The 14693-nt window shown below is 43.3% G+C and overlaps 1 protein-coding gene across 2 annotated transcripts in view; it reads left to right on the top strand.

Annotated features, from left to right (window-relative positions):
- Positions 1-13909, top strand: part of KIFAP3 (kinesin associated protein 3) — a 72122-nt gene extending 58213 nt beyond the window's left edge. Inside the window, exon 20 of one of the 2 annotated variants that reach the window (XM_054212984.1) lies at positions 13435-13909. In XM_054212984.1, coding sequence (XP_054068959.1) covers positions 13435-13543 — 109 coding nt within the window. In that variant the 3' untranslated portion in view covers positions 13544-13909. Of the gene's footprint in view, positions 1-9; positions 3439-13434 lie in introns of those variants that run through there. The other variant, XM_054212983.1, reaches the window with a different exon arrangement.
- The last annotated feature ends 784 nt before the right edge of the window (positions 13910-14693 follow it).

Below are 14693 nucleotides of genomic sequence, written 5' to 3'. Positions count from 1 at the left end.
CCTTCCCAGCCTTTCAGCAGCTGAGTGCCATCTTAGGCTGTCTCTGAAGGTGAAAAACTATTACATTAGTAGACAGCGAGCTGCCTCAGGCAACCCTTTACAGCCATCGGTGGCAGAAGAAACTTTGTTCAATGGTTCTTGGGAAGATTAGCTTAGATAAAAAAACCTGCTCTGATGCAGGGTCTGTGCTACAGTAGAATTGAAAGTATCTACATCTCACTTTGCTCATCATTTGAGTAGAGGCAGTAATGCTTTCCTGTCCTATGGGTGAGTATAAAATACTTTAATTATTGGAAAGAAAAGCTAACAGAGTGTAAATTATTATTACAGTACAATTCTACTTTCAAACATTTTACCATAGTGATATTCCTTAGTTCTGTGCATTACTCTTCCATATTTAAACTTTATTTAAAAAAAAAACCAAAAACAAACCAAAAAAAACCACCCTTTTTTGCCTTTGCAATATGTTCAGCAGAGTTGTACTCAGCTTCTACCATTTGGACACTATTTAATTTGCATTTCCCAAGAGAATCGAATTAGGTTTTATTAGTAAATTGGGCCTATAACTTTGTAGGCAGGTTTTATTAGTTTATCACACATCAGTATTAGCAAATTGTAAATCCCACTGAAACGAATTTGAAAAGGCCTTAAAGAGAAGCCCAGAACCAATGAAGTTTCTGGAGACAAATAAGGGGGGTTTTTTTTGTTGTTGTTTTTTTTGAATCCCACAAAAATGTCGTTAGTGGTAGTAGAGTCATATCTTTTTTTATCATATTCTGTTGTCCTAACTGCCTACATGTTTAGTTTTAAAGAAGTTAAACTGAGTATGGTCAGGAGGATTTCACTAAATTTCTGTTACGTATGGCTTGGCCTAACAGGGGTAAAACACACCTCTCATTCGGACAAGACAGCATTTGCTGCTATTCATGTGAAACAGGCAGGTAAGCTGCTTCTTGTTCATCAGTGCCTGTTCAAGTGGTACAAATGCTTGGAATCAAGATCTTGCATCTAAAAGATAGTAATAAGGAAGAAGGAACGGCTGCCGTTTGGAGGCTTTTGATCACAATCTGGGACGAGCTTATTGAAAAACTTCACTTGTCTTCTTCAGATCCTGGATCGTGGCCTAAATCAAAATTCTCTGTATAGTTGTTTTCCTTCAGTACTTGAACGTGGGAGTGGTGCTTCCAGAACACGAATGCTTCATCACGAAGAGCTCTTTGAATGTGAGCTTGAATTTCTTCATGTCTAGCTGATAATAATTTGTTTATAGACATTAAATACTGCAACCTGATCATATTATAATCCAGTTCAGATGCCACTAATATGTATTTGACCAAATTATGCTGTTATGATGTGGACAGTTATTGTAGCATTTTTGAAGACCAAGAGTCTGATTATTCAAGGGGAAGAAGACTTTTCCCTATGACCCATATTCATCACAATGAGATTTTCCCAGGGTTTGGAGATCTGTGCGTACTGCGGCACTAAAGGAGTAGGGCCCAGCACCACCTGTAATTTGGGAATATCCAGATGAGGACAATATTCTGCATATACAGTATTCTTTATATAGTAACTTTTTAATGTGTTTGAGTTCTTATTTATTATTATTCATTTTTTAGCCTGTATCAGGAAAAGCTTCCAAGTAGCTCTCCCTGTATCCCCCAACACGCAGCAGATGTCCAGAGCGGAACAGGGAGAGGTGATGGTCAAGACGGGCAGGGAACCAAAGACAAGAAGGAAACTTACTCACCCAGAGTCGGGTGCCAGACCCTGGAGCAGAGCAGGGCTCTCCTGACGGCTCCCACAGCGTCCCAGTGCCCAGACCACACCATCTCTCCAAGGTGTGTGGTCCGTAATCACGAAGGATCACGTTGCACTTGTTTCATTTACTGTAAGAGCTGTTTAATTGCTCGGAACAATTACGCTAGTATGCGAAGAGATGAAATAGCTTGCTTGGGAATATTTTAAAGGTGCAAGTTTTTTCAGCAAGTTGCAGATGCCATTTGGGAAGAGAGTTAGCGTTGAGGTTTTAAAGCACTTCAGCTCTCTTGCAATATAGGATACTTGGGCCTCTTTCACTCGCAGTCACTTCTTTTACCTTTTTTTAGTTGCTTTTTATTTTACTGTATTCCACCTGCAGTTGGCCTCATTTAACCGACATGGCTTGGGTGGCTATTAAGAATTTTAAAAGAATACCAAAATGCTGTAGCAGTTAGCTCAAGCCCTTTGGAATGTCTTACCAAAAAATCCCCCAAACCTGGGTCTGTCTCTTCTGAAATGTAAGATTAATTAATTCCCACGTTCTGTCTGTTGCTCTTAGTCCCTCCAGATGTGCTACTAGGAATAGACTGGCTCCCTGGTTACAAGCCATCTGGGCTCTGTAAACTGATTTGCACTTATATTAAACAATAAGCGAACAGAATGCGGAAGAGTTATTAAAGCAAATGTACATTGCTTATAAATCTCAAAGTAAAATATTAAAATGTAGTAAACGGGAATGGAATGTGCAAATGAAGACCTGCTTGTTTTTAATGAGTTTAGCTGTGACCTTCTCGATTTCAACCAAAAGAAAAGAATTTTATTTTTCTCTTTAAAAAAAAAAAAAGAAGAAAAAGAAACTATAAAACTGCTTACAGAAGTATCCGAGACAAAAACAAGGAAATATAATGTTCTAAACTTGACTGGTCCAAACCACTCAAGCTGCTGTGACAGCTCATAAAACTGAGAGTAGTTTTTAACTGGACTCTGTTTTACATTGCCAGAGTGAATTTTCCTTGCAGGAAGTAGCCAGAAGGTTTATTTAGTTTCCAGACTGCTGCTTTGATCTTTCCATTCTGTCACTTCTCAGGTTACATAGCCCTTTTTCACTGCAGTAAATCTGCAACAGTTAATGAGAATAAAATTTCCTCCTTCTCACTGATCGCATGCTGTTAAATGCCAAACCACAGCCAGCAGCATATTTGCAGAATTCAGCTGCACTGTACAAAAACAGCACAATCAGTTTAATCTTGTTGGTTTTGTAATTCATTTTATTGAGCTTTCCTTTTTCAAGTGACCTATTTTATCAAGACAAGTGGTTGCAAGGCCAGACCTGGAAGAAAGATTTAAAACTGTAATAAAGTGAAGGGTGTTTTGTGTGCTATGTATAAGCATGCTCCCCGGATTCAAAATTAAACCTACAATGAGGAGTTTTAAAAAGTCCCGTATATCAGTGGGCTATTTCTTATGGTTATTAGCTGAACTGAACATGTGCTGCGAACAAGTCTCTAGTATAAAAATTAATGTAACATAGCAAATTAATTTATTTCCCAAATAGTTAAAATTGTTTTGATTCTAAAATTTGACTCTCTGAGTCTGTATTTATCAGCTTCAGCCATTCAGCTCTGACTGAGCCACCCTCGTCTTGTCCCTCTGGAAAACTAGAAGATTGTTTTTTTAACCAGGAGATTAAAAAAAATAATAAATAAGTTTAGAGAGTTTATAAGACTCTCTGACCAGCTTTTGGCTGGAAACATTTTCTTTTTAGTTCATTTAATTAAAGTTGAATTTTTTTGCATAGTAATGCTACTCCAAGGTATAGATCTCCAAGAAAGTGTTCCACGTTTGTATTTGTATCTGGCTTGTTCCCTAATATATCCAGTCTTAGCCCTAAGAAAGCAAGCAGTAAGAGACATTGAGATTTATTTCCTTCTTGGTTTACACTAAAATCATCACTGATTTGGGATAGATTTCGACAAGACTTCACTGGGGCCCTGTGTTGATAGTTAAAAGTGATTGAAATCTGGACAATCATCTATGGTGGTAAAAAATATTTAAAGTTTATTCATCAGTAATAATGTTCCAACTGCATTTGCTGTGTGCTCTAGTGAACACTGCAAATCCCCTAGTAATGTTAACTTTCAGAAAAGACTTTGAAAGTTTTTATTGGCTGCAGCTGTAAGTCAAAGCAGAACAGATTTTTTTTGACTCTCCCTCCCTCCTTCCCTCCAGTGTCTGGATTATCGTCCACACTGAGTTGCCCAGTTCTTGGTGCTGAGCCCTGGAGACAGCACAACTGTCGGCCGGTAACCTGTTGGCGTGGCTCTTCTGGGTGTTTGGGCACAAGAGGGAACTTTTTTCCCCGTTTTTAATGAAGCAGAGAGCTGAGTGGCAGTGCTTGGACTTGAGGAGTTTGTATAAATATTTAAAGGAATAATTCTTCAGCTAGGAGCACTTCAATGCAGGGCACTGAAAACTTGCATTTTCTACTTCAGCTGTTTATCTCAGAGTACGTTTTCACAGTGCCCCTGCTCTGTAACCTGGCATAGGAAACAAGAAACACTTCCCGTCTGGGAACGGGATGGTTAGTCAGAAGCCTGTGGAAGACGTGGACCGGATCCTGAGCTGATTTAGTCAGTGACAGCAGTCATGTCACCTCTATGAAGTTGCCACTTCAGAATCTTGTTCTGCTTAGGCTGTTGGCGGAAGCTTCTGTACCCACCATAACACTGACATTGCTGGAGCTCGGTAAAAGAGATGGTTGAAACCTTCCCATGCCAGGCGTATTACTAGTTTAAGATTAAGGCAAGGTACTCTTCGGTTTTTATGGGGTTGACACAAATACTTTGGACTGTGGAAAGAGAGAGGGGGAGGGAAGGTCGTCATCTTTGCTTTTTATTGCCTGTTCCTCAGGGCTTTTTTGTTTTCGTTCTTAATTAATTCTTAAGAAATGGATATATCTAATCAGTGGGTTTGGCCAGTTGTTGAGCCAACAGCAGAGGAGATGTTTCTGTCGGGCTTATAATGGAAGGGCAGAACTCCTGGTTTCTGTTCCAGCTCTGGCTGTGCACTTGACCTTTTAACAAATCCTCTGCAGAGTAGCTGAGAAACTCCATGTCCGTGTGGCGGAGCTGTGAGCCTGGGTGAGGGAACGCTGGTTGAAGTTAGCCTAAGGCCCTTCAAAGAAAGAAGACGGCTACATGAAACAACCTGAGCTCTTGAGTTGCTGTTTTGCCCTGGCTGATCCTGGATTTGTCGCCTTTCTAGCAGATCAGAAATATTTTTTTTTTTCCAATTTGAGAGGTGTTACAGAATAAGCAAAAGTCTTTTCTGTCTACGTCAGTCTAATTTGAGTCTTCTCACTGCTGTAGTTTGTCACGTGCTGTCTTTAATGTCTGGGGTGTTTCTTCTTTTCAATACTCCAGTGGGAACCTGAGGTCATGGAGAAAAGGAGCAACTTGCCCGGGATCACACAGCAGGTAACTGACAGGGCAAGAAACTGAGCCCAAGTCCCAGGCTGCTTCATGGAGCTGAGATGGCAAGCTCTACGGCTTTCAAGCAAGGCTCTTGCTGAATTTGGCTAAGCAAGGTCATTTGGTTTTAGTTCAGTGCTTTCTTACTGTTCAGTTGGGAATTTTTTTTTTATTATTTTTTTTAAATGTTGCCTCCCCACCAGTGAATTTTGGCGTGCTCCTTGCTTGGTGCATAGCTGGAGCCTGACACAGAAGACGCAGCGCTCATTTCTCCGCAATTGTCAGATTTGCATTTGTTTATAATTAAATGGCAGAAACAGCAGTATTGTGCTGAGATACAACTGGGCACGAAGTCCAGAAGCAACTGGAAACTTTAAGTCATTAAGTGCACTGAAGAAAGCTGGATCACATGGAAGGAGAGACATAATCACATCCATAAAAGCTGTAGCATGATGCACAAGGGAGCTAAAGTATTATTGCACAGGTTCATTCTGACATTTTCTATCTTTTGAGCAGATACAGTATTACAATTTAAGGAACATTAATACTGAATGTTAATGTAGAGATGGCCTTGGTATTTGATGCAGTGTGCACAGTCCCAGTCCCTGCCACAAAACTGCCCTCCCACTTGAGCTTGAGGGATAGAAAGCTTGGGAAAAAAGCTTCCCAGATAGGGGAGAAAAAGTTGGGACCATGAGAGGGAGAATTTAAGAGACTTGTGGTTTATAGTTTAACGTCATTACCAGTAGTGGGAGAATCTACAGTTACAGGACATTATATAAAAGAAACATTGTTTTTTCTAAGGCTTCTCAGTTGTGTGCTGTTTCTCCATAGCCCACGGTTTGTGCTCTTGCTCTGAAGGACAGAAAATTTATGGTCAGTGTAGCAAAACCAGAGGTAGCTGGCACGTAGAAGTAAATAGGATCATCTTCTCAATCGCTAGAGACTAAGCGAGGGAAAAGGCAACCAACCTTATGCTACTTTCTGACGCCCTCCACTCTTTCATGACTGGCGTTATGAAAAAGGTGTCCCCTCCGGTGTTCAGCTGACAGCGAGTATCAGCAGATACGGGGTTCTCACAGGCTTTGAGCCTTGCTTGAAGTGTGGTGGTTACCTGCTACCTGCAAAGGATTAGCTAAATATTTCTTACTTGGAGATAATTTTAGAAACATGGAATTAAAAAACATTTCCCACCTCCTGTGCTTAAATGCACACCCTGCCGCAATCCTCACTGTACAATGGGTCAAGGCCGGAGGGAGGGAGCCGCAGCCCAGTCTCCTAACTGGGCTAGCAGGACTGCAGCCTCTGCCGCATCCCAGATGTGATTATACTGCCCTGCACTGCAGTCGCTGTCTCAGACCCATGGTCTAGCACCTTTCATCAACACTTAAAAAAACCTCAACCAAACAAAAAAAAACTCAGTCAGAGAGAAAAAACACAGACTTTGCTGCTGGCAAACTCCTGTGTCTCTTGTGGGCAGGTATTATAAACGGTAAACTGCATTTCAGTTGTACAGGTTATAATGCTGTGTTGTCTCAAGATTAGACTGGTGTGCCACCTCTATGGCTTAGGTACCTCCTGAGGGAAAAATACAACCTTCAGTATTCATCTGAATTCATCATTTTGTCCGTTATACGCAGGAACTTGATATAGCATTATAGATTACAGGGGTTTATGGCATGATAGTTTATAAAGCAATATGGGATGGTAACTGTACCATATGTTATCAACGGTGCTGACACACACGAGTAGATTCACAGAAGGGAAACATTAGGACTTCAAGGATGTGCTGCATGAAATTCTGAATGTCTGCTTGGGGGTAAGGTGGGGGATGTTTTGAGAGTGAAGACAGTGTTTTTTAGAAACAATAATATAAGGCGTATAAAGGGAGAAGGTACAGAGGAAACAGAGGGGTTGCTGTGAACTTGTCATGGTTTAACCCCAGCTAGCAGGTAGAACCATGCAGCCACTTGCTCAGTCCCCCCACTTGTGATGGAGGAGAGAATCAGAAGAGTAAAAGTGAGGAAAAAACTCATGGGTTGAGATAAAGACGGTGAAATACATAGAGCAAAAGCCACACACACAAGCAAAGCAAAACAAGGAATTCATTCACTGCTTCCCATGGGCAGGCAGGTGTTCAGCCATCTCCAGGAAAGCCGGGCTCCATCACACATAGTGGTTACTTGGGAAGACAAACACCATCACTCTGGACGTCCCCCCTTCCTTCTTCTTCCCCCATCTTTACATACTGAGCATGATGTCACATGGCATGGAACAGCCCTTGGGCCAGTTGGGGTCAGCTCTCCCAGCTGTGTCCCCTCCCAACTCCTTGTGCACCCCCAGCCTGCTCCCTGGCGGGGCTGTGTGAGGAGCAGAAAAGGCCTTGAGATCTTGGCAACAACAAAAACCACCAGTGTGCTACCAAAAGTATTTCTCATCCCAAATGCAAAACACAGCGCTTGACCAGCTCCTGGTAAAAAAGCTGACTCTGTCCCAACTGAAACCATGCCAGGCTTCTGAGGGATGCTCAGAGACTCAGAAACCTTCTGGTTTAAACCCTATTCTCTGACACTCAGGAGCAGTTCTGCAAAGTTGCAGGTGTGATCACCTGCCTAGTGAATTATAAATGTATAGATTGAATTTTTTAAAATAAAATAGATTTTATTTTTAATAAAATTATAAAACTTTTATCCCTAGGGGGTAGCTGAGAGCCTCTGAGCCACGAGGCTGGTATTAGCCTTGTTGATGCGGAGTAAGGAGGGAGGATTGACGGGGTTTTAGAACAGGTTTAGGATGAACAGAAATGCAGCTGAAATCATGGGTGTGGGGGAAGCACCGTATGTGTTTAGCTTGGATTTCAGGGTGCTTTAAGTTTGGGTTACCAACCATGAAACTGATATGTAGAAAAGGATGAAATTTTGGCCCTAAGGTGTAAGCTCCTAAACTGGTATTCCACAATCTAAGGTGAAGACTTTTCCTGGGCCACTTTTCCCTGCACAGGCAGTCATAGGCTTTTACAGTACAGTCTGGTATCATTATTGTCTTGCTGCTTCATGCCTCTTTCCTGACGGCAGGCCTGTTTCCCAAGCAGGGTTTCTTGCTGGGATTGCTCTGAGATCCGTGTGTCTTACTGAGGGATTTCCAGTTGGACTTCAAGGGGTTAGTTTTGAGCAAGAATTTCCCCAGTGACCTGGGACTTGCCTTTCTGAGGCCCTGCTTGTGCCGGAGGAATTAGTAGCCGTTTTAGAGCGAGTTGTCAGCACCAGCCCTAGGAACACTGTGAGCGCTGGTGCGGACAGGCTCAGGTGTCTATCGCATCAGGAGAACTTAAGGAAAGCAGCCTTGCTCCGTGGTCAGCCTGCACGCAGGTGCTAATTATCCTACTCGGATTAAGCTCAAGAGCCTCTCTTCCTGCACTGAGCACTCACGCGCAGCAAAGCTACCTCGAGGGGAACCCCAGCAGAGGGATGCTGGCAGAGTGCGCCCTGTCTGAGGCTGCCCAGTCTTCCAGACATACCGCAATGACTGTCTACCCTCTGAGGCTCTGGATGCGGGAGGGAGTTAAGGAAAGTTAAGTATTTTGTGGAACACAGTGGGCTGTGGGCTGGCATTTCCTGCTGTGAGGGGGGACACGATTGGTCTTTACATTTTAAATTATGTCAGGGCACCTAGGATCCTAGATGGGCATATTAATTTGGATGTCATGAATCAAAGTATCAATAAGCAGGGCTGTTAAGAAATCTCTCCTCACTCATGCACATCAGGAACGTTTTCCTCTCCGGCATGTGTTCTTCAGTTCCCCAGCAGTACAAGCAAATTGGAAAGTTCAGCTGTCATTTGGGGGAAGGTCATAGATCACACTAGCAGCCTGAGTAATCCAAGAGGTTTTAAGTATCATAGCATTTAGTTTAAAGTGAAATTTGCTCTGACAGGGGCTGGCAGACCAATAGGAAAAAGAAATATTTGTGCTTGGAGAAGTGCATGTGTAGAGACCGCGAGTATAACTGATGGCTGGAAGTGATTTCAGTCTAAAAAAAACAAATCATTAAGAGAGTGCATAGGGGTAAAATACACAGTTCATATTTTAAAGGGTCTCAAAATGAACCAGTAACTGAGGTTAGCAGTACATAGTAATTAGCTGGGCTGTTCACTGTTTAACTCCATCAGCTCCAGACCTGGTGGTATGCTTTGCACAAGGAAGCAGTTGTGCGTTGAGGACGTGGTTAGCAAGCACCAATCTCTCTGTGTGCACGCGTGCAATTTTTTGAGAGAAAACTGCCTTAACTCGCAGACTAAGGCAACGGCCAAAGTCGTTTATCCAAGGACTTCGTTGTGGTGGTGTGTGATGTGTATCCACTCTACAGCTGCAGGGATTGCATGCACCTCTGCTGGGGACCGAGCTGAACAGGGCTGACTAACAGGAGGAAAAAATACCAATGGGGGGATGAGTGTTGTTGCCTCAGTGGCATAATTATGTGTCCCTCGCTTTTTGGGAAGACAGGCTGATGCTTGCTCTGCTCAGGACTGACTTTCCCTGTATTAGGCCAACACTGCGTTTTTCCTGGGAGCAAGTTTTGAAGTTGATTGCTGGTATAAATCTAAGAACACATGCCACAAATCACGAGCTCAGGCCAATCGTTACCCAACAAGTGTTTACAGCCGACAAGCTACCATCTTTCCTGGCTCTACCCTTCTGCTGTTCTTGGCAGAAGTGGCAGGGATTCATCAGAACTCGGTTTTTAAGCCCCTGTCTCCACCTTGGTAGGTTATGCTTGCAGAGTCATTGCCCTTGGCCTGCCAGCCTCCTGGGTGAGCCAGACTCCGGTCTCCAGACGCGTGTTTGCTGTTTTGTTGCCCTGCCCCTCAGTTACCTCCTGGCCTCCAAAGCCTTGCCTTCAACGAAGAGGACGAGCTTTTTGCTAGGGGCTGCCAGTGCAAACAATCAAATAGGCAAAGCTGGTATGTTTCAAGAGCACTAACATGGGAAAATTAAGCCAACTTTTTTTTCTGAAGCATGGACAGGCCTTCATTTACTTAAGAGAAATATTTAGATAGGAGAGAGTGGTGATTTGATCAAGGTGTTTTAATGTGATTTTCTGTTCCTTTCTTTTTATTTTTTTTTTTAACTGTCCAAAGCAGTTATCAGCTGATCCATCTCTTCCAGTTTTCTACAGGACACTAACATATGTCTAAACCATTTGGAAATAACTGATACTCCTCAAAGTTTAAACTCTAGGGATCTTTACCTAATTACTTACACATTTATAAAAAAAATATAAAAAAAAATGATTTGCTGAGAATGTGATTGAAACCATATTTTCCCTGCTCTCGTTATCAATTTAAATACATTTGAAAGTTCTTTGAATAAGGATTACTAAACTGGAAGTAGCTGGGAAAGCTCTGCCTGCAGGGATAGAGACCCATTGCCACCTCGTGGCTCAGGGGCGTTATTACACCTCACCCCCCAAAACCCCAATGTTGTTTTAGTTCGGTAATACAGAATGGAGTGACCAAAAGAAGATCTTGAAACGCTGCAGCATCAAGAGAAGCCACATGTACATTTAAGAAGAAAGTCCTGCTTCGCAACGTGTCTCAGGCTGCTGTATTTGTTGTGTCCTTCCCTGCCACCGTAAACCTGCGGATGGCTACTGTTGTCAGCCCTGTAAGCCAAGGCACGGCCCCTACGAGCTTGACTTGCCGTCAGCGGCATCCCTGCCTACAGCACTCACAGCTACTGACTCACAGCCTACTCGCTCACCTACAACATCTTTCCAGAATGAAGTTTTCTGTAGTTAGCAGAAACGCAAAGAGCCCCTATTCTACCATACTGGTAGTAAACACAACTTACCTGCAACTAATGTTGTTATAGTCACAGAAAAATACATTGAAAAATAAACCCAGAAAAGTGTTTTCTGTTAAAATATCTTTTTGTTATACATCAGTCATAGATACTTTAAGGATCTTCAGAAGACAACAATGGAATTCCTGGTTTAAAGGTAGCCTGAAAATATCCTGCTTCTCTGCAGTGTTACGCATGTGGCATCACTGACACCAGGGAACTTGTAGTAGCACAACAAAAGTGGCCTCTGCACTTCCAAATCCCACTACGGCTTTAAGTATGTTATTAACTTCTAATACTAACAGTATTGAAATAAGCCTTTTAAAGAATCGGCGTTGTTTTACAGTAGTTATTCAACTTGTTGGTTTTCTGAACTGCCAAAGAAATTGGTCAGCTTCAGGCTAGGTCCTCGTTGGCTTGTTCGGAAGAGCTTTGTGGGCTGTACTCAGAAAGCTGTACCTAATGGCAGCACACATGAGGTCTGTCTAATCCCATTGCACGTTGCAAACCAGGAACAGTGGCAGAAGTGGGGACCATCCTCTGACTAAGGTGGGTGCAGGGTTTGGTGTTTCTGGAGATGAGGGTTAGGTACAGACAAACTAACAGGATTGCTCCTAATCCCTTCTTTCAGGCATCTATTAAAGCCTCAAGGCTGCTAATGAGAAAGCTGCTCTTTGCCAGGTACAAAGGAGGGACGTGGAGAAGGTGCCTCAGAGGTCACCAGCTCGTTTCATAATGGGCTTGGAAAAGAGTAATAGGACTTTGGAGGGGATACAGGAAGGAACGGGTGGCCAGAGGAAGGTGTGGAGCCAGAGGCATGTGTTGGCATAGCTTTGCACCACTACAGGGTACCGCTGACACTCTGCTTCTCTCTGCCGTGCTGAAGGGACTGATCCGCCTTTAAGGTCAGACTGATGGCTCTGGGTACGAGGGACGAGACGGGGCATCGCTAATTCAAACACAGACAAGCAGATGTGGACATAGCAAAACACTTTCAGGGCGCTGCATTTCTCAAGATACATTCAGGTGAAAAAGAATTATCTTCTCTGCGGTTTGGCTTGTTGACTGTGTCCCCTCCCTCCAAGAGGACAAATCTCAGCCTCAGACGTTCCACCTTCACATGATTATTGGAATATCCCAGGAGTGAACAAGTTTCCTGAGAAACCAGGAACCTAAGGATCCTTTTCTAGCACCTCAGGGAGGCATGATCCGAGGAAAGGATCTTTGCAAGGACACGGAGTGATGGACATGGTCTCCCACCACTTCAGCGGAGCCCTTTCAGTCCAACCGATTGAGCAGCGCCAGCTTTTTGCTGAGCCAGGGCCTGGGGCCCACCCATTGTACATCTTCTGGATGGGTCATTCTTTCCCAGCCTCGACTGTTGCATAACCCGTGTTCCATATGTCTAATTGGCGGTAATGAGGTTCAGCTTTTCCCCACTCCAAAAGCACTTTGGTTCTTTGTGTTTTGACAGTCTTCAGAGGGGAAGTTCAACTCCTTTCAATGCATCTTTAGTCAGACAATAAATCAGAATCCTTTTCCATTTGTCCTTCTACTGAAGTGGAAGTTAAAAAGTGACATAGCTATGAATAGGCAGTAATCCAGTATCTTAGGCAATGTTCATTTTTCCTCTACCTCCTGCGTGAGTTATTGTTGAGCATGAAATATGTGCCACTTTTCCCTATACAGTTCTTGTGTTTTAGTATCTAATTCATTGCTGTGGGACTTTTTAGGTGTAAAAGATGCTGTTCTGTATGAAAAATGAATTATTCTGTCTCATTAGTATATAGCCTTTCAGTGTATGATGAATTCTTTCTGCCATTTGGCTGTCAATCTCGTATCCCACCAGAAACACTGTCCTTTGCTGAACTATGTTGCCGTGCCAGATATTCTCACTTTCTCATTTCTAGCTGGTATTTTCCCAGGGGCTTCAGAAATGTACTGAAGGAAGGAAATCAGATTATTCAGATGCGCTGTGTAGGGTAGGGTTACCAGTGGGCTTTGCAAGAAGCATTTCCTGAAAGACGCTAACTTTAATGTACAGATAGAGAAACTGAGTCACAGAACTAACGTGCTTTGCCAGTGAATACATAAAAGGATAGAAGAGATGATGTCTGTCTCTTGTGGGATTTCTGTTTGACCTGAAAACCGTTCCTCGACAAGAGTTGTGTTGATTTCTCTGCAGCATTTCTTTTCCCACCAGGAGAGGAGGAGACGGAGCAGTGCTGGCTAGAAGGGGAAGACAGCTTGCGAAGTTGCCTCACAAAATTATCTCCATGGCAGGAAAAGTTGGAGACACCAGCACTAGTGCACCTCCCCTACCATACAAAAACCTACAGTTTCTCTCTCCTCTTTTTTTTGTAGCATGGGAGTTGATGGATTTGGTCAATCACCAGGGGTTCCTGGCCGCCCAGCGACTGCCTATGGCTACCGCCCGGATGAACCTTACTACTACAGCTACGGAGCACGATAAAACAGCCCCGTCTGCTGCCCAGGATGCTGCCACCTGCCCTGGAGGAATCAGCGTGGCCGTGGCCGCGGCCGTGGCCGGCAGTAAATCTATCCCTTGGTAATGCATGATTGTACCACGATGGGTCCATCACTACGTATCCTTTGGCGTGTGTAGCTCCAGATAAAGCTAGCCTTCCTGGGTCCAGTGTTTTAGTGACAGTGTTTGCTCTTTGGTTGCTCTTTGTTATCATTTTTGTACAGTATTTGTTCTGTGACTTGAAAGCAAGAATTGGAAAGCTACTGGACTGGAAAGTGTCACATTATGTATATTAAGCTACTAATTTAATTTCTATTAAATATAAAAACCTGTGTGGTCAGTCGCGGTGAATGTGTTTCTAACCGATGTTTCGTTTGTTTTACAAGGCATTTAAGAAGAATGTTTCATGTGAAGCGTGTTCAACATGGACTGTTTCCCTCTAACACTTAAGCAACAGGAACACTGTTAAGCCCCAGCATCTCCTGGCGCTGCCCTAACACGTAGTTAACCAAAGTCCAGTTGTGGGTCTGAAGACTTTAATAATGGAAAGATGGCACGGATTTACTCCCCTGGAGCTTCAAACATTTACAATCTAGTTTAAATGCTTGAAAACACTTAAAATTAGAAACTACACTACAACAGAATACCTTTACCACAGTGTTTAAATAGAGTTCTGTGGGCTGAGAGGTGTCAGCCACATCCTGAGGACTAGCAAGAGAAAAAAAACCCACTGTAACTTGGTTGAGAATCCAGATGCAGAGCCTTCCCCCCAACTTCCCCATGCTGAAATACAAACGCGTCCTGTCCTGTGTGGTCACAGGGGTTAGGCTGGATCATTGACTGAGCAGCAGAGATGGGCCAAGGCACCTTCACGCTGGACTCACGGTGATTGTGTTAAGCCGCGTTCTGAAACATGCCGCGTGCAAACAGAGTTTAGGCTAAAGCTGTTGTTGTGTACCCCTGCCCATAAGAGACAGAAGAAAGTGTACAGAAATGCCCTCTACCACAGACATCAAGACAGCAGTTCAAATTTTCACTTTTTAAAAGAAAAGCTACCCCCACCTCATGATTTTTTTTTAAATGGCTACTGATTTGCCATTGAATTGTTCCTCACCTTTTTCCTCCCTCATTTCTG

The sequence above is a fragment of the Rissa tridactyla genome, chromosome 8, assembly GCF_028500815.1.
Source record: "Rissa tridactyla isolate bRisTri1 chromosome 8, bRisTri1.patW.cur.20221130, whole genome shotgun sequence".
Taxonomy (NCBI): Eukaryota; Metazoa; Chordata; class Aves; order Charadriiformes; family Laridae; genus Rissa; species Rissa tridactyla.
This window is presented reverse-complemented; position numbering and strand designations above follow the sequence as displayed.